General features: G+C 39.3%; 1 protein-coding gene across 1 annotated transcript; it reads left to right on the plus strand.

Annotated features, from left to right (window-relative positions):
- The first annotated feature begins 133 nt into the window (after positions 1-133).
- LOC116018608 (eEF1A lysine and N-terminal methyltransferase-like) lies at positions 134-18,812 on the plus strand. Its single transcript, XM_031258634.1, has 15 exons — positions 134-301; positions 2,676-2,679; positions 5,966-6,218; positions 7,022-7,123; positions 13,424-13,487; positions 13,610-13,791; positions 14,034-14,294; positions 14,741-14,824; positions 14,936-14,983; positions 15,070-15,134; positions 16,191-16,239; positions 16,647-16,899; positions 17,172-17,293; positions 17,992-18,072; positions 18,145-18,812. The coding sequence occupies exons 1-15, from the start codon at positions 202-204 to the stop codon at positions 18,265-18,267; spliced, it is 1,791 nt and encodes a 596-aa protein (XP_031114494.1). The 5' UTR covers positions 134-201; the 3' UTR covers positions 18,268-18,812.
- The last annotated feature ends 233 nt before the right edge of the window (positions 18,813-19,045 follow it).

Genomic DNA, 19,045 nt, shown 5'->3' on the forward strand with positions numbered 1-19,045 from the left:
TTTTGAAAAACATGCATTGATTGAGTTGATATTAACTATTAATCCAAAAATAAAATATACATTCTCACCCTTGCACCCTAAACAACCTGGTTTTCTTGATTTTAGACCTCTAAAACCCTTCAAAACCCTCGCCCCTAAAAACACAACGAACTCATAAGTCATAATACAAAGGTCAAAGAGCTAGCTAGCTGAGAGAAAGAAATGGGGAAGAAAGACCAGAAGAACAATCAAGAAGAATTACTCAAAACCTTGGGAGATTTCACCTCTAAAGATAACTGGGACAGTTTCTTCACCATCAGAGGTAGCGATTGTTGTATTTTTTATTTTGAAATACTGGTAATGGTAACAATGTCGCAAGCTTTGCTATTACTATAGGCTGGACTTTAAAGAAATGTAAGGAATAAGAATATGGTGTTCTGTGACGTGTCAGCAGAGACACTGCCTTAAAAGCATTTATCGACCAGGGAATCGAATGCTCTCGGACGGCAAACACAGAACCTAGCACGTACTACTCAGACTAGTACGAATCATTCATTGCTCAGAGTATTACGAAGGAGGAAGAAGGTTGGTAATTGTATCAATTCAATCTGCATGCAAGGGCTGATTATATACTGATTAATGCAACCACCCTTTGTATGCCAGCCACAAAACGTGCATGAAGGAGCACAAATCGTGCGGAAGAATAGCAGCTGGAGTGCAGAGAGATGGACACGTACTGGTTTGTTTGAATGGATGTGCAGACAAGGTAAAAGGTGGCCCACAAAATTAGGGAATGGAAAATAAATGCAGTCCAAAAATGGCACACCACCTAATGCCTTTCATGTTTAAATGTTTTCCAACAATCCCCCACACATTTGAAGAGGAAAGGCGAAACCAAGAATAATCTGAGCAAAACATAAGAGCTGATTTGATATCAGTGCATGTAGCTTGAACTGACATGTGTAACGCTGAGTAATTTCTTCCCTGTGAGTGAGAAGCCTCTTGAACTCGCAGGTCAGACAAATTTTGAACTCAAGCATTCACATCAACTCTATTATCTTTAACGGTTCTTGGCAGTCAAACTCTTTGACTATAAGAAATCCCTGTTAAGTCTAATATCACTTAGACTTTCAGCTCTGTCAAGTCTATCTCAATATAGACCGCCCATAGAAGGCTACAGAGTAAGTTATGATTACTCATATCCACAACTTTTGGTGTAAGTCTTTCCATGACTTCGTTTGACCACCGGAGTGGGACCCATCATGAATTCCTTACCTCATGGGTTTTTAAACCCATTTCCCTTGATGTTTCAAGGATGGCTTTTCGATTTAGCCCTTTCGTGAGAGGATCTGCAATATTCCTCTCAGATTTCACAAACTCCATTGTGATAACCCCATTTAGAATTAACTGCCTCACAGATTCATGTCTAACTCTTATGTGTCTTCTCTTCCCATTGTAGACACTGTTTTTTGCAACACAAATTGCAGTTTGGGAGTCACAATGTATAGGCACAGAGGGTGTGGGATTCCCCCACAACGGCACGTCTGCCAATAGATTTCTTAGCCACTCGGCTTCTTGGCTAGCTAGGTCAAGAGCTATGAACTCTGCTTCCATAGTCGACCTAGCTATACACGACTGTTTAGTTGATTTCCACGATATAGCTGCCCCGCATATAGTGAACACATATCCACTTGTTGAGCATACATCTTCACTGTCATTGACCCAGTTTGCATCACAATACCCTTCCATCACGGCTGGAAAACCTGTATAGTCAAGTACCCAGTCTATGGTACCTCTCAAATACCGTAGCACTCGATTGAGAGCATTCCAGTGTGAACCACTTGGGTTGTGAGTAAACCGACTAAGTTTGTTTACTGCAAATGCAATATCGGGCCTAGTATAGTTCATTAAAAACATTCGGCTCCCAATTATTTTTGCATATTCTTCTTGAGACACACTATTTCCCATGTACTTTGATAATTTGACACTTGGATCATATGGGGTTTTAGCCGGTGTTACATCAAAACTATCAAATTTCTTTAACAATTTCTCTGTATAGTGGCTTTGTGACAAAAGATAGCCTTTGTTGGTTTTGTGAACCTTTACCCCAAGTATGACATCGGCTTCCCCCAGATCCTTCATGTCAAACTTAGTACACAAAATTCTCTTGGTCTCATTAATAGCTTCTATGTGTGAGCTGAAAATCAGCATGTCATCTACATAAAGGCATATAATGACAGTATTGGACTCAACCTCTTTGGTATACAAACAAGCATCTGACCGGTTAGTTGTGTAACCTAGGCCTATCAAAGTTTTATGAAACTTTTCATACCACTGTTTTGGTGCTTGTTTTAAACCATACAAAGATTTCTTGAGTCTACATACCTTTCTTTCTTGACCAGGAGTTGCACACCCATGAGGTTGTTCCATGTAGATTTCTTCTTCTAGATCACCATTAAGGAACGCTGTTTTCACATCCATTTGATGAACTATCAACCTGTGTAAGGATGCCAGGGCAAACAAAACACGAATAGTTGAAATTTTTGTTACAGGCGAATATGTATAAAAATAATCTTCACCAAATCTCTGGGTGTAACCTTTGGCTACTAGCCTGGCTTTGAATCTTTCTATAGACCCATCTGGTCTTAACTTTCTTTTGAATATCCACTTACATCCGATTGGCTTACAACCTTTAGGTAGGTCTACCAATTCCCAAGTGTGATTAGACTGTATGGAGTCTAGTTCACTCTGGATTGCTTCTTTCCACAATGTGGAGTCAACTGAGCGCATAGCATCTTCAAAAGTTTTTGGTTCTTCTTCTAACACTAACTGACAGATGAATTGGTCCCCCAACTCATTTATGTCTTTTAACTCAGTCAGAAAGGTTATGAAGTTAGGACCAAAATTCTTCTCAATTCTAGAACGTTTGCTTCTTCTAGGCTCATCAGACTCATCTGCAAAACTAGACATAGGTGGTATAACATTTTCATCCCTTAGAATGTTCTCGTTATGTACATTGTGAGTATTCTTTAGAGGAAAGATGTGCTCAAAGAAGATAGCATCTCTAGATTCACAAATCGCACGATTTTCCAAGCACATAAATCTATACGCAGCGCTATTTTCTGCATAGCCAACAAAGATGGCATCTAAGGTTTTAGGCCCTAAGTTGGGCCTTTTAAAGGACGGCAGTCCCACCTTAGCCAAACACCCCCACACTTTGAAATATTTGAGATTTGGGGCATGCCCTTTCCATAACTCATACGGGGTTTTATCAAACCCTTTGTGGGGTACTCTGTTCAGAATGAAGTTTGCTGTTAACACAGCTTCTCCCCATAGGGAGTCAGGAGCACCTGCACTGATCAACATTGCATTAATCATTTCTTTGAGTGTGCGATTTTTCCTTTCAGCTATGCCATTTTGCTGTGGAGTATAAGGTGCAGTTACCTCATGAATAATGCCAGAGGACTCACATAAACGTTTAAGAGAGTTTGTTTCATATTCTCCTCCCCTGTCAGATCGAAGCCGTTTGATTTTTTTGTCTAACTGATTTTCAACTTCTGATTTAAAAACCACAAATTTTTGTTCGGCTTCGTCTTTCGTTCTCAATAGGTAGATTTTTGTAAAGCGAGTGAAATCATCAATAAATGAAATGTAATAGCGTTTACCACCTCTACTTTCAGTGCTTTTAAAATCAGCCAAATCAGAATGTATAAGCTCTAGCATAGTTGATGTATGATGCTTTACAGAGGAGAATGATTTTCTAGCATATTTAGCTTCAGCACATGTTTCACATTGAGCATATGATTCACTAGACAGGTTTGGCAATAAATTCATACTTTTCAATCTACTCATGCAATTTAAGCCAACATGTCCTAATCTACCATGCCATACATTAACTGAAACAGCAGAAGAGGAAGCATTATTATTATTATTATTGTCTGGGCCATGCCAATTTGGAACAAAATCATAAATTGTCAAAGGAGGACCTTCGACGGCAGGGGGATTTTTACTTACAGACACATCTAACACAAACAATCCTCCCCGCAGATATCCCTTCCCCAGATATTGCCCACACAGAGTCATCACCAAGCGGTTAGACTCAAAAACTAACTTAATCCCAGCCTTGTTCAGCAAGGCTCCAGAGATTAAGTTTCTACGGAGGGAAGGGACATACAGCACATCACGTAACATTAATTTCTTCCCAGAAAATAACATGAGTTCTATTTTTCCTTTACCACTTACCTCGGAAACGCTAGAATTTCCCATGAAAACTTGTTCTCCTTCAGTGATAGGCTTGAACACTTTGAACATAGTTTTGTCGTTGCAAAAGTGACGTGATGCCCCCGTGTCCACCACCCACTCGTCTGGATGTCCAACCATGTTGGCCTCAGTTATCACGACTGCAATCACCTCAGCATTCTCCGAGTCTTCTAATAGGTTCGCTTGACTCTTGGGCCCTCCGTTGCCTGCTTCGTTGCCTGAGTTTTGATTGACCATCCCTTTGCGAAAATAGCACTGGGCTGCGCGGTGACCTCTTTTCCCGCAAACAAAGCATTCCCCGCTTTTCCCTTTCTTCTGAATCTTGCCATTCTTAGGATGGTTATTGTTATTGTTATGGTTGGATTTGCCCTTTTTGTTATTGCTTTTATTATGGCTGCCAGATTTTGCCCTGTCAAAATTAACAGTTGTTTCTACTACATTAGCTTTTACATTACCCGGAATCATGGCAGACCGGAGCATGACGCGATTTTCCTCTTCGATATTCAAGCTGTTCACCAACTGTTGTAGAGTGACGTTTTTCCTCTCGTGCTTCATTTTGTACTTGAAGTCGGACCAAGACTCGGGTAATTTTTCAATTAAGGAATCAGAAAGAAAAGTGTCATTCACCTCAGACCCTTCAGACAGCATGTCAGCTACCAGGTTTTCATATTCATTTACCTGTTCCACGATTGACCTGGAGTCGATAATTCTGAAATTCAGCCACCGACCGACTGCGTATTTCCTCCTGCCCGCATCATCACTCCCATATTTTTGATGCAATAAGTCCCAAATCATTTTGGCAGACTTATGTTTCGAAAATATGTCAAACAAGGCATTGGTCATTCGATGTAGTATTGCAGCTCTTGCAGTCTTATTGTCCTTTTCGTATTTTGAGCGTGCTTCAGGGGATATTGAGATGGTATTGGTTGAAGGAGTTTTTGGTGCAGGAGTTTCGTCCTGGTCAGCAACCTGCGTTTCGGGCTCTGCAGATCGCTCAGTAGTTGGTTCAGAAATTACCTGGTATTTTGCAGGATCTTCGATGATCACGTAGTCCAGGTCTTGTGACTCAAGAAACATGCTCACTTTCGCGGCCCATCGGCGATAGTTCATCCCGCCAGTGAGGGGCTCAATAGCGTTCACATCGACTGCCTTGGTTGAGGATGCCATTGTTACGAACGATAAATGCTTTTAACTGTTGTATTTTTTATTTTGAAATACTGGTAATGGTAACAATGTCGCAAGCTTTGCTATTACTATAGGCTGGACTTTAAAGAAATGTAAGGAATAAGAATATGGTGTTCTGTGACGTGTCAGCAGAGACACTGCCTTAAAAGCATTTATCGACCAGGGAATCGAATGCTCTCGGACGGCAAACACAGAACCTAGCACGTACTACTCAGACTAGTACGAATCATTCATTGCTCAGAGTATTACGAAGGAGGAAGAAGGTTGGTAATTGTATCAATTCAATCTGCATGCAAGGGCTGATTATATACTGATTAATACAACCACCCTTTGTATGCCAGCCACAAAACGTGCATGAAGGAGCACAAATCGTGCGGAAGAATAGCAGCTGGAGTGCAGAGAGATGGACATGTACTGGTTTGTTTGAATGGATGTGCAGACAAGGTAAAAGGTGGCCCACAAAATTAGGGAATGGAAAATAAATGCAGTCCAAAAATGGCACACCACCTAATGCCTTTCATGTTTAAATGTTTTCCAACAGCGATGATGCCTTCGAATGGTATGCCGAGTGGCCACAGCTTCAGGAACCTCTCCTCCCCCATTTATCCGGAGAGGCTCAGATTCTTGTCCCCGGTTGCGGGAACTCCAAGCTCTCCGAACACCTTTACGATGCCGGATACCGGAATATCACCAACATTGACTTCTCTAAGGTCGTTATATCTGATATGTTGAGGAGGAATGTCCGGAACCGGCCTGAAATGAAGTGGCGCGTCATGGACATCACTGATATGCAGGTAAGATTGTTTGAAGTTTCTTGAAACTGTAAGAATAATTATCCTTTGCTTACAATAATTCCAGTGTTATTTACATGGAAGGGGATTTCTTTCAGTGTTATGTATATAGACTGAACATGATGTTGTTACTGAATGTGATTAAATGGATATTATATTTGGAGAAGTTATATTCTCTACATCCTCCATCATCAATAAATCCGAAGACAACACTTCTAATAGCATTAGCATTTGACTTTGAAATTGATACTCATAAAGAAGCTAAGTAAGCCTTTCCCTTGGTTGTTTCACAATAGTTAAAATTTTAAACCCTAACTTTAATAAGAGAGCAGCTTATTGTTGAGTGTCATTGTGTCAAACATCTGTGTTAAACCATATCATACTTTAATGTTATGAATGTGAGCATAATGTTATGTGAATTTTTTCTTTTAAGCTGCAGTTTTTCATATGAACAAAGACAGTAGCCTTGTTGACGGTGTTTGCTAATCCTCTCATGTTTTATCACCACTATCACTTGTTGGTTGCAAACTGCGCACTCATGGGAGATAGATTTATTTTATTTTATTTTTTTGAGGCAAACAGATTCTCTGCTGTGACTCAGTGAGACTAACAAAAGCCTACGTGTAGAAGCTTTTTTAGACTTTAGGTTGTTATGAGATCCTTTGGTGTTTTTGGTGTCTCTGAGAATGTAATATTTCATATTTGCCCTGTCTCAAGGACTTCTCCTTGCAGTCAGTGCAACAGAAAATATCATTAGCTGTGAGGATGTACTAGCTCTCTGTGCTCTAACAGTTGTTACTTCTCAGTTTACAAGTGAGAGCTTTGATGTTATTCTGGACAAAGGTGGATTGGATGCTTTAATGGAGCCAAAGCTCGGTCCTAAGCTAGGAAATCAATATTTAGCAGAGGTATTCTGGACTCACACTTGAGAGTGTAATTTATCAATTTATGATGTCAATTTTATGCATGTACTCCAGAAGTATACCTCCCAATTAAAGTATATCTTCTGAAGTCAAACTCCTGGCATTTTGTCTTTGGAAACCACCAGGTGAAAAGAGTGCTAAAAGCTGGGGGGAAGTTTTTTTGTCACCTTGGCAGAAGCTCATGTATTAGGTATGAATGCAGAGTGCCATTGTCTCCACCCCCCCCCCCCCCCCCCCCCCCCCCCCCCCCCCCCCCCCCCCCCCCCCCCCCCCCCCCCCCCCCCCCCCCCCCCCCCCCCCCCCCCCCCCCCCCCCCCCCCCCCCCCCCCCCCCCCCCCCCCCCCCCCCCTTCCCTTGATGTTTCAAGGATGGCTTTCGATTTAGCCTTTCGTGAGAGGATCTGCAATATTCCTCTCAGATTTCACAAACTCCATTGTGATAACCCCATTTAGAATTAACTGCCTCACAGATTCATGTAACTCTTATGTGTCTTCTCTTCCCATTGTAGACACTGTTTTTGCAACACAAATTGCAGTTTGGGAGTCACAATGTATAGGCACAGAGGGTGTGGATTCCCCCACAACGGCACGTCTGCCAATAGATTCTTAGCCACTCGGCTTCTTGGCTAGCTAGGTCAAGAGCTATGAACTCTGCTTCCATAGTCGACCTAGCTATACACGACTGTTTAGTTGATTTCCACGATATAGCTGCCCCGCATATAGTGAACACATATCCACTTGTTGAGCATACATCTTCACTGTCATTGACCCAGTTTGCATCACAATACCCTTCCATCACGGCTGGAAAACCTGTATAGTCAAGTACCCAGTCTATGGTACCTCTCAAATACCGTAGCACTCGATTGAGAGCATTCCAGTGTGAACCACTTGGGTTGTGAGTAAACCGACTAAGTTTGTTTACTGCAAATGCAATATCGGGCCTAGTATAGTTCATTAAAAACATTAGGCTCCCAATTATTTTTGCATATTCTTCTTGAGACACACTATTTCCCATGTACTTTGATAATTTGACACTTGGATCATATGGGGTTTTAGCCGGTGTTACATCAAAACTATCAAATTTCTTTAACAATTTCTCTGTATAGTGGCTTTGTGACAAAAGATAGCCTTTGTTGGTTTTGTGAACCTTTACCCCAAGTATGACATCGGCTTCCCCAGATCCTTCATGTCAAACTTAGTACACAAAATTCTCTTGGTCTCATTAATAGCTTCTATGTGTGAGCTGAAATCAGCATGTCATCTACATAAAGGCATATAATGACAGTATTGGACTCAACCTCTTTGGTATACAACAAGCATCTGACCGGTTAGTTGTGTAACCTAGGCCTATCAAAGTTTTATGAAACTTTTCATACCACTGTTTTGGTGCTTGTTTTAAACCATACAAGATTTCTTGAGTCTACATACCTTTCTTTCTTGACCAGGAGTTGCACACCCATGAGGTTGTTCCATGTAGATTTCTTCTTCTAGATCACCATTAAGGAACGCTGTTTTCACATCCATTTGATGAACTATCAACCTGTGTAAGGATGCCAGGGCAAACAAAACACGAATAGTTGAAATTTTTGTTACAGGCGAATATGTATAAAAAATAATCTTCACCAAATCTCTGGGTGTAACCTTTGGCTACTAGCCTGGCTTTGAATCTTTCTATAGACCCATCTGGTCTTAACTTTCTTTTGAATATCCACTTACATCCGATTGGCTTACAACCTTTAGGTAGGTCTACCAATTCCCAAGTGTGATTAGACTGTATGGAGTCTAGTTCACTCTGGATTGCTTCTTTCCACAATGTGGAGTCAACTGAGCGCATAGCATCTTCAAAGTTTTTGGTTCTTCTTCTAACACTAACTGACAGATGAATTGGTCCCCCAACTCATTTATGTCTTTTAACTCAGTCAGAAAGGTTATGAAGTTCAGGACCAAAATTCTTCTCAATTCTAGAACGTTTGCTTCTTCTAGGCTCATCAGACTCATCTGCAAAACTAGACATAGGTGGTATAACATTTTCATCCCTTAGAATGTTCTCGTTATGTACATTGTGAGTATTCTTTAGAGGAAAGATGTGCTCAAAGAAGATAGCATCTCTAGATTCACAAATCGCACGATTTTCCAAGCACATAAATCTATACGCAGCGCTATTTTCTGCATAGCCAACAAAGATGGCATCTAAGGTTTTAGGCCCTAAGTTGGGCCTTTTAAAGGACGGCAGTCCCACCTTAGCCAAACACCCCCACACTTTGAAATATTTGAGATTTGGGGCATGCCCTTTCCATAACTCATACGGGGTTTTATCAAACCCTTTGTGGGTACTCTGTTCAGAATGAAGTTTGCTGTTAACACAGCTTCTCCCCATAGGGAGTCAGGAGCACCTGCACTGATCAACATTGCATTAATCATTTCTTTGAGTGTGCGATTTTTCCTTTCAGCTATGCCATTTTGCTGTGGAGTATAAGGTGCAGTTACCTCATGAATAATGCCAGAGGACTCACATAAACGTTTAAGAGAGTTGTTTCATATTCTCCTCCCCTGTCAGATCGAAGCCGTTTGATTTTTTTGTCTAACTGATTTTCAACTTCTGATTTAAAAACCACAAATTTTTGTTCGGCTTCGTCTTTCGTTCTCAATAGGTAGATTTTTGTAAAGCGAGTGAAATCATCAATAAATGAAATGTAATAGCGTTTTACCACCTCTACTTTCAGTGCTTTTAAAATCAGCCAAATCAGAATGTATAAGCTCTAGCATAGTTGATGTATGATGCTTTACAGAGGAGAATGATTTCTGGCATATTTAGCTTCAGCACATGTTTCACATTGAGCATATGATTCACTAGACAGGTTTGGCAATAAATTCATACTTTTCAATCTACTCATGCAATTTAAGCCAACATGTCCTAATCTACCATGCCATACATTAACTGAAACAGCAGAAAGGGCATTATTATTATTATTATTGTCTGGGCCATGCCAATTTGGAACAAAATCATAAATTGTCAAAGGAGGACCTTCGACGGCAGGGGGATTTTACTTACAGACACATCTAACACAAACAATCCTCCCCGCAGATATCCCTTCCCCAGATATTGCCCACACAAGAGTCATCACCAAGCGGTTAGACTCAAAAACTAACTTAATCCCAGCCTTGTTCAGCAAGGCTCCAGAGATTAAGTTTCTACGGAGGAAGGGACATACAGCACATCACGTAACATTAATTTCTTCCCAGAAAATAACATGAGTTCTATTTTTCCTTTACCACTTACCTCGGAAACGCTAGAATTTCCCATGAAAACTTGTTCTCCTTCAGTGATAGGCTTGAACACTTTGAACATAGTTTTGTCGTTGCAAAAGTGACGTGATGCCCCCGTGTCCACCACCCACTCGTCTGGATGTCCAACCATGTTGGCCTCAGTTATCACGGCCGCAATCACCTCAGCATTCTCCGAGTCTTCTAATAGGTTCGCTTGACTCTTGGGCCCTCCGTTGCCTGCTTCGTTGCCTGAGTTTTGATTGACCATCCCTTTGCGAAAATAGCACTGGGCTGCGCGGTGACCTCTTTTCCCGCAAACAAAGCATTCCCCGCTTTTCCCTTTCTTCTGAATCTTGCCATTCTTAGGATGGTTATTGTTATTGTTATGGTTGGATTTGCCCTTTTGTTATTGCTTTTATTATGGCTGCCAGATTTTGCCCTGTCAAAATTAACAGTTGTTTCTACTACATTAGCTTTACATTACCCGGAATCATGGCAGACCGGAGCATGACGCGATTTTCCTCTTCGATATTCAAGCTGTTCACCAACTGTTGTAGAGTGACGTTTTTCCTCTCGTGCTTCATTTTGTACTTGAAGTCGGACCAAGACTCGGGTAATTTTTCAATTAAGGAATCAGAAAGAAAAGTGTCATTCACCTCAGACCCTTCAGACAGCATGTCAGCTACCAGGTTTTCATATTCATGTACCTGTTCCACGATTGACCTGGAGTCGATAATTCTGAAATTCAGCCACCGCCCGACTGCGTATTTCCTCCTGCCCGCATCATCACTCCCATATTTTTGATGCAATAAGTCCCAAATCATTTTGGCAGACTTATGTTTCGAAAATATGTCAAACAAGGCATTGTCATCTCGATGTAGTATTGCAGCTCTTGCAGTCTTATTGTCCTTTTCGTATTTGAGCGTGCTTCAGGGGATATTGAGATGGTATTGGTTGAAGGAGTTTTTGGTGCAGGAGTTTCGTCCTGGTCAGCAACCTGCGTTTCGGGCTCTGCAGATCGCTCAGTAGTTGGTTCAGAATTACCTGGTTTTTGCAGGATCTTCGATGATCACGTAGTCCAGGTCTTGTGACTCAAGAAACATGCTCACTTTCGCGGCCCATCGGCGATAGTTCATCCGCCAGTGAGGGGCTCAATAGCGTTCCATCGACTGCCTTGGTTGAGGATGCCATTGTTACGAACGATAAATGCTTTTAACTGTTGTATTTTTTATTTTGAAATACTGGTAATGGTAACAATGTCGCAAGCTTTGCTATTACTATAGGCTGGACTTTAAAGAAATGTAAGAATAAGAATATGGTGTTGTGACGTGTCAGCAGAGACACTGCCTTAAAAGCATTTATCGACCAGGGAATCGAATGCTCTCGGACGGCAAACACAGAACCTAGCACGTACTACTCAGACTAGTACGAATCATTCATTGCTCAGAGTATTACGAAGGAGGAAGAAGGTTGGTAATTGTATCAATTCAATCTGCATGCAAGGGCTGATTATATACTGATTAATACAACCACCCTTTGTATGCCAGCCACAAAACGTGCATGAAGGAGCACAAATCGTGCGGAAGAATAGCAGCTGGAGTGCAGAGAGATGGACATGTACTGGTTTGTTTGAATGGATGTGCAGACAAGGTAAAAGGTGGCCACAAAAATTAGGGAATGGAAAATAAATGCAGTCCAAAAATGGCACACCACCTAATGCCTTTCATGTTTAAATGTTTTCCAACAGCGATGATGCCTTCGAATGGTATGCCGAGTGGACAGCTTCAGGAACCTCTCCTCCCATTTATCCGGAGAGGCTCAGATTCTTGTCCCGGTTGCGGGAACTCCAAGCTCTCCGAACACCTTTACGATGCCGGATACCGGAATATCACCAACATTGACTTCTCTAAGGTCGTTATATCTGATATGTTGAGGAGGAATGTCCGGAACCGGCCTGAAATGAAGTGGCGCGTCATGGACATCACTGATATGCAGGTAAGATTGTTTGAAGTTTCTTGAAACTGTAAGAATAATTATCCTTTGCTTACAATAATTCCAGTGTTATTTACATGGAAGGGATTTCTTTCAGTGTTATGTATATAGACTGAACATGATGTTGTTACTGAATGTGATTAAATGGATATTATATTTGGAGAAGTTATATTCTCTACATCCTCCATCATCAATAAATCCGAAGACAACACTTCTAATAGCATTAGCATTTGACTTTGAAATTGATACTCATAAAGAAGCTAAGTAAGCCTTTCCCTTGGTTGTTTCACAATAGTTAAAATTTTAAACCCTAACTTTAATAAGAGAGCAGCTTATTGTTGAGTGTCATTGTGTCAAACATCTGTGTTAAACCATATCATACTTTAATGTTATGAATGTGAGCATAATGTTATGTGAATTTTTTCTTTAAGCTGCAGTTTTTCATATGAACAAAGACAGTAGCCTTGTTGACGTGTTTGCTAATCCTCTCATGTTTTATCACCACTATCACTTGTTGGTTGCAAACTGCGCACTCATGGGAGATAGATTTATTTTATTTTATTTTTTGAGGCAAAACAGATTCTCTGCTGTGCTCAGTGAGATTAACAAAAGCCTACGTGTAGAAGCTTTTTAGACTTTGTTTAGATTTTGGTGTTTTTGGTGTCTCTGAGAATGTATAATATTTGCCCTGTCTCAAGGACTTCTCCTTGCAGTCAGTGCAACAGAAAAATTCATTAGCTGTGAGGATTACTAGCTCTCTGTGCTCTAACAGTTGTTACTTCTCAGTTTACAAGTGAGAGCTTTGATGTTATTCTGGACAAAGGTGGATTGGATGCTTTAATGGAGCCAAAGCTCGTCCTAAGCTAGGAAATCAATATTTAGCAGAGGTATTCTGGACTCACACTTGAGAGTGTAATTTATCAATTTATGATTTCAATTTTATGCATGTACTCCAGAAGTATACCTCCCAATTAAAGTATATCTTCTGAAGTCAAACTCCTTGCATTTTGTCTTTGGAAACCACCAGGTGAAAAGAGTGCTAAAAGCTGGGGGAAGTTTTTTTGTCACCTTGGCAGAAGCTCATGTATTAGGTATGAATGCCGAGTGCCATTGTCTCCCCCCCCCCCCCCCCCTATCTCATCTTATTGCCTAATATTAATAGAACATGGTTTTCATTTCACTATTTAGTGCTTACTTCATCTCCTTTTCTCAGGAGTGCTTTTTGTGAAGTTCCGCTATGGATGGAAAATGAGTGTTCATGCTATTGCGCAGAAACAATCTGACAAATCTAGCCTGCAGACCTTCATGGTAATGGTTGAAAAAGATGATTCCTCTATGTTGAGCCAAATATTCTCATCTTTTGATCAGTCATCTATTCATTCTCCTGGAAATCAGGTAAAACCACTTGACTAGTTTCTTCTTATATTTCCACTATGCCTATTGATGGTAGATGAATATGCATACTGTCTCCATCCTTCATTGATTTCTCCAATCACCTTGTGTTGACACAAGACTCTAAGATCCAATTTCCCTTTCCCCTTCTTTTGTTTATTTTGTTGACTAACTTATTGTAAAGTTTGTTATATATTTGGCTCTTTTCATATCAAGCTTGGTCTTATATGCTCCTTGCACTATAGGCTGATGGACTCCGGCAGGCACTTGAAGTTGAAAATAGACTTCGTGAAGAATATTCCAATAGCCTGGATATAATCTACTCACTTGAAGAGTTGAAGTTAGGAGCTAAAGGGAACTTGACAGAGCGCCGTCCAGGTCAACGGCTGCAGCTAACTTTAGGCGAACCTGGGATTTCCAGCTTCTCATATAAAGCTGCACTTCTTGATGCCCGGGAAGAGTTTGGACCGTTCTCATATCACTGTGGGGTGTTTCTTGTTCCAAAGGTTTGTTAAACTGCTAAGTTCCAGCTCCATTGACTGCTTTGTCAAAAACTAAATAGTAAATAATAATATTGCACTAGTCTCTTGGTTGGTTGATAATTGATTGGAAATTTACTACTTCAAATGCACAAAATATACTCCCAATGGTGAGCTTGTTTTTATCTACATCACTCTGATTCTGAGCCTTAGTGTTTCCCTACTATCTTTGTCTTTCTAGATGACAATGAACTTTGAATGAAAGACTTCAATAACAGCTTGATTAGCAGTAAAATTGTCTGTATGCATGTGCAGGCATTTATGCCATATTTATTACAGATGTAGTAAAGATTTCCTATAATGGTTGATTATTTGCCTACACTGCTTGAACCATAAATTCTAGTATTTTATTATCTTGTGATATCACTTCCTCATTTTCATGGGAAATATTCTAACTAAAGTTGAGTTTTCAGACACGAGCTCATGAATGGCTGTTCTCTACAGAAGAAGGTCAATGGATTATTGTGGAAAACTCAAAGGCTGCACGTCTAATCATGGTAATCTTTTTGCAAATTTTTTTTTTTTTGGGTTGAAAACATAGCCAATACTTTTTTGTTTTGCATATTTTATATTGACATCTATAATGCAACAAATTCCCGTTTCTTTAGATTTTACTAGATTCCAGCCATTTGAATGCTAGTATGGATGATATCCAGGTAATGTTTAGCTTTGTTCTAATGGACCCTTATGCATGTGGTGCTTTCAATGCATAAACTGATGTTTATTTCACTTAAATCTTCAGAGTGATCTATCTCCGCTAGTGAAGCAATTGGCACCTAGTGAGTGTCAAGATGCGTCCCAAATTCCGTATGTTGTCCTTCCATAAACTTTCTTTTCAGCAATTTTTGTGTTGACTGTTACTTTTCTTTTTCCCCTCTCCTATGTTTTCAATTTGCTAATTATCTCATGTAATGATAAACCCAAAGATCCATTCAGTTTGAGAAGCCAATCTCTTGAATCATCTATGAAATGGCTCTGGCATTCGTTTTATGGACAAACATTAAACATATACCCTATTATTACCATCCTCCGCTCCCCAAATGCACTCTTATCACTATCCTCATCCTCAACTATTTTCGTCCAGCCACTGCCAATAATCCTTCAAAAATTTGAAGAAAGTGCTCCTCAATGAGCGATTATATAACTGAGAGAGATAGGATAGTATTGGAAAAGGAAAATGAGTTTTCTTGCATGTAGTGTGCACAGCTTCAGTCCATTGTTTAGGAGGCTTTGGGATGTTAGAATGTCTTCCGAGATGCCACCTTGTCTCATCGGCATGGATATTTTGTCTACCTTTCCATTTGGCAGATATACCACAGTTGTATGACATTGCATCTATGCTAAACCTGTCAATGCAGCAGCAAAATGTGTAGTATATTTCTGATTGTTGAGATTATTATAATTATTATGTGTTAGGCAGCAGTAAAATAAACAGTAGCAAAGTTAGGCAGTAAAGTTAACAGCAGCAAAGTTAGGCAGCAGAAATGTTAGGTAGCAGAAATGTTAGGCAGCAGTAAATAGTGCAGAATTTCAGGAAACTTGTCTATTTTCTCATGTATATATAGATGTATCAGCTAGCTAATGAAGATATAACACAGATTTGTTATTTCAGAACTCAGAAACATCTGTTTTCCATCATTTTTCAGTTCTGGTCAGTAAATACTAGCCTCTAATTTTCTGTGTTAAACCTCTATTTTGTCAAAACCTTGGTGTCTATCGTAACAAAGTAAAATTTAACAAGTTCAGTAGTCCATATATTAGGTTTACTATGAATTGTATTTGTGTATAAAAGCTGTGAATGGATCTTTCTTTGGAGATGATAGACAGATGGCTTGCTAATGTTTATGAGTAACTTTTTGACAGGTTTATGGCAGCAAGTGATGGAATCAAGAAGAGGAAGATTGTGCACGAGGTTCAGGAAACTCTTTTAGTGGCTAATATACATCTTATTATATTACTCTATATATTTTATTTATTTTTATATGACTCCAGAAAATATTGGTCACTTCTAAATACAGAGCCAGCAGCGCATTCCTTCCTGCTTTCAAATTGAATGTCCAAGTTTGCTTATTGGACTTTTTTGTAAATAATGTTCATTTTCTAAAAAAAAAGTTTACATTTTGTTACACTTGAAAAGCCACTTTGTCAGCTTTTTAAGAGAAAATTAAATGTAATGTGTTCCCCATACTTTCTTATATATCACATTATAACCTCTATTCTTTCTATGAACATCAATATAAAGTAGGATTTTCAATGGGATAGAGACTTGTAGTTTCACTGAAGCTTTACACAGTGCTCCTTTCTCATCTTTATGTGTAGATCACATCGTCCTTGACTGGTCCAATAACTGTCGATGACGTTATATATGAACAAACTGATGAGAATATCAGCTGTCTGTTTCAATCAGATAATGTGATGTTCCGTCGCCTCACTTTTCAAAGAACTGAGAGTTTGGTGCAATCTGAGGCTGTGCTAACAAGTGAAGGATCACAGAAAAATATAACTGACAAGGATCAGAAGAAAAACCTAAGATCTAAATCCAGAAAGAAGGGAAGTAAGACAAGTTCTGATGGTAATGTTTCTCTGTCCTGCCATATTTTTATGTGATTTAAGGAATTAAGTTCAACCAATGAGTTCTCTTTATTGTTCATTGTACCAAAAGTCCTTTGTTGCTGCTGGATATGGAGTGCTGTCATCTCCTCCCTCCAATATCTAGCAGGGCTTAAGAAACCTGTCTCTTTAGGATCATGTTATATATTTGTCATATGTTCTTCCTTTTTCTTAAGCCCCATCAGATCTTTCTTTCTTTTTCTAAATAGTGTTATATATGTTGGCTTACCACAGGATCAAGAAATGATTTGAAAGTTGATCACAGTTACTTGGCTAGTCCTTATCATACTGGAATCATTTCTGGACTTACGTTGATTTCTTCATATTTGAGCAGTGCAGCATCAAAAGGAGGCATGGTAAGAGTGAAAATTTTGATTTGGGCCCTTTATAAAAGGACAGCTTCTCTCATCTATGCTACATCCTGTCCTTCCATTTTCTGCTCTCTTTATTCTCATGAATGAGGGAATCCTGAGCTTTGCTAGAGCTTCCCTCTGTGTCTAGTTGTAAGCCACACAGAAATGCCTATGGCTCTTTGAGTCACTGTTAGATGAAATCTCTGCAATGTCCATTTTAAATGATTTTACACGAGATGGCCTTGCTCCTTTACATCCAGTTAATTGTGTTTTTATTTTCTCCTTGTGGACATTTAAGCTATGCAGAATATTATTTCAGTTAATTATGGGATTGTATCATGGGTAGTATTAATAAGCAATATCTTATTTATAGGTAAATAAATTAAGAAGCTCTATTATTCAAGAGCTTGGGGGTTACAACATGCTCCTCTGATCTTGTTTCATTGTCTTGGACCTCTTAGTGATTTCCTGTTTAAACTTCTTGATATACAAGTGCACTTTGTCTGCTCTTTCAGTAGCACCAAATTTGGGTCATGAGGATAATATCCTGAACTGTGCATAGATTGTCTACTGATTTTGGTTGGGATTCTCAGAATTGTTTTATTAAAAAATAAATAAATAAAAAGATTAGAGTAGTCTTTTATGCAGGTGAGTTGACAGATTGACTGGCAAATTAAATTTGAAAATTATTGATTTTCCAGGTAAAAACTGTTGTTATTGGTCTTGGAGCAGGATCACTTCCCATGTTTCTGCACAGGCACACGCCTTTCCTTGAGATTGAGGTAAGTTGATGTTAAGATGGTCTATCATTATAGATTTGATTAAATGGTAAACTGACTAATATAAAATTGCAGGTTGTGGAGTTAGACCCTGTGGTTCTAGATCTTGCTAGAGACTACTTTGATTTTAGAGAAGATGGAAATTTAAAGGTAAATCTCTCTATTTTTCTCAAACATCTCCAGAAAATAGAAATTTAACACCATTAAAGCACAGGGAAAACAATCATGAAACTGCAGAGGGAAAAAAATAGGAATACTGGAATACTAATACAACTCATGAAACCAACACAATGTTTCTAATGGGAAATGATCATTTTTCACATATAGAGGGAAGGAAAAGCATAAAACTATGATTTATGTAGGAAGAGCTGGGAGAGGATTAAAGCATCTGTTACTTTGTGCGCCAGGGGAATAGGGATTTGCAGAATGAGTTCTCTGTTTTAACTTGTTGATATGTATTTTAGGAAACCTTAATAATTTCTTGTTCCAAAGGTTTGTTAAACTGCTAAGTTCCAGCTCCATTGACTGCTTTGTCAAAAACTAAATAGTAAATAATAATATTGCACTAGTCTCTTGGTTGGTTGATAATTGATTGGAAATTTACTACTTCAAATGCACAAAATATACTCCCAACGGTGAGCTTGTTTTTATCTACATGTCATGCAATTTTCTAACAGCACTTTTTTGTGTTTTGTGGAAAGTAAGGATTAATCTTTGTTAATATGTGGATAGAGGAGTTCAATTATTTCTATAATCTGCAAGCACTCTGTTTCTGAGCCTTAGTAATGAAAGACTTCAATTGATTTGCAGTAAAATTGTCTGTATGCATGTGCAGGCATTTATGCCATATTTATTACAGATGTAGTAAAGATTTCCTATAATGGTTGATTATTTGCCTACACTGCTTGAACCATTTCGTTTTATTACAGAAATTTGTTTTTATTGAAGTTGAAGCCAGACCAACAACTGGTTAAAA

Source organism: Ipomoea triloba, chromosome 1 (genome assembly GCF_003576645.1).
Source record: "Ipomoea triloba cultivar NCNSP0323 chromosome 1, ASM357664v1".
Taxonomy (NCBI): domain Eukaryota; kingdom Viridiplantae; phylum Streptophyta; class Magnoliopsida; order Solanales; family Convolvulaceae; genus Ipomoea; species Ipomoea triloba.

Bases quoted from the DNA above. Each gene is read 5' to 3' on its own strand.
- LOC116018608 (XM_031258634.1), top strand. From the start codon at position 202: ATGGGGAAGAAAGACCAGAAGAACAATCAAGAAGAATTACTCAAAACC. The intron at 13,488-13,609 runs GTATGAATGCCG...TCCTTTTCTCAG, and splicing joins GGCAGAAGCTCATGTATTAG to GAGTGCTTTTTGTGAAGTTC. The intron at 13,792-14,033 runs GTAAAACCACTT...CTTGCACTATAG, and splicing joins TTCATTCTCCTGGAAATCAG to GCTGATGGACTCCGGCAGGC.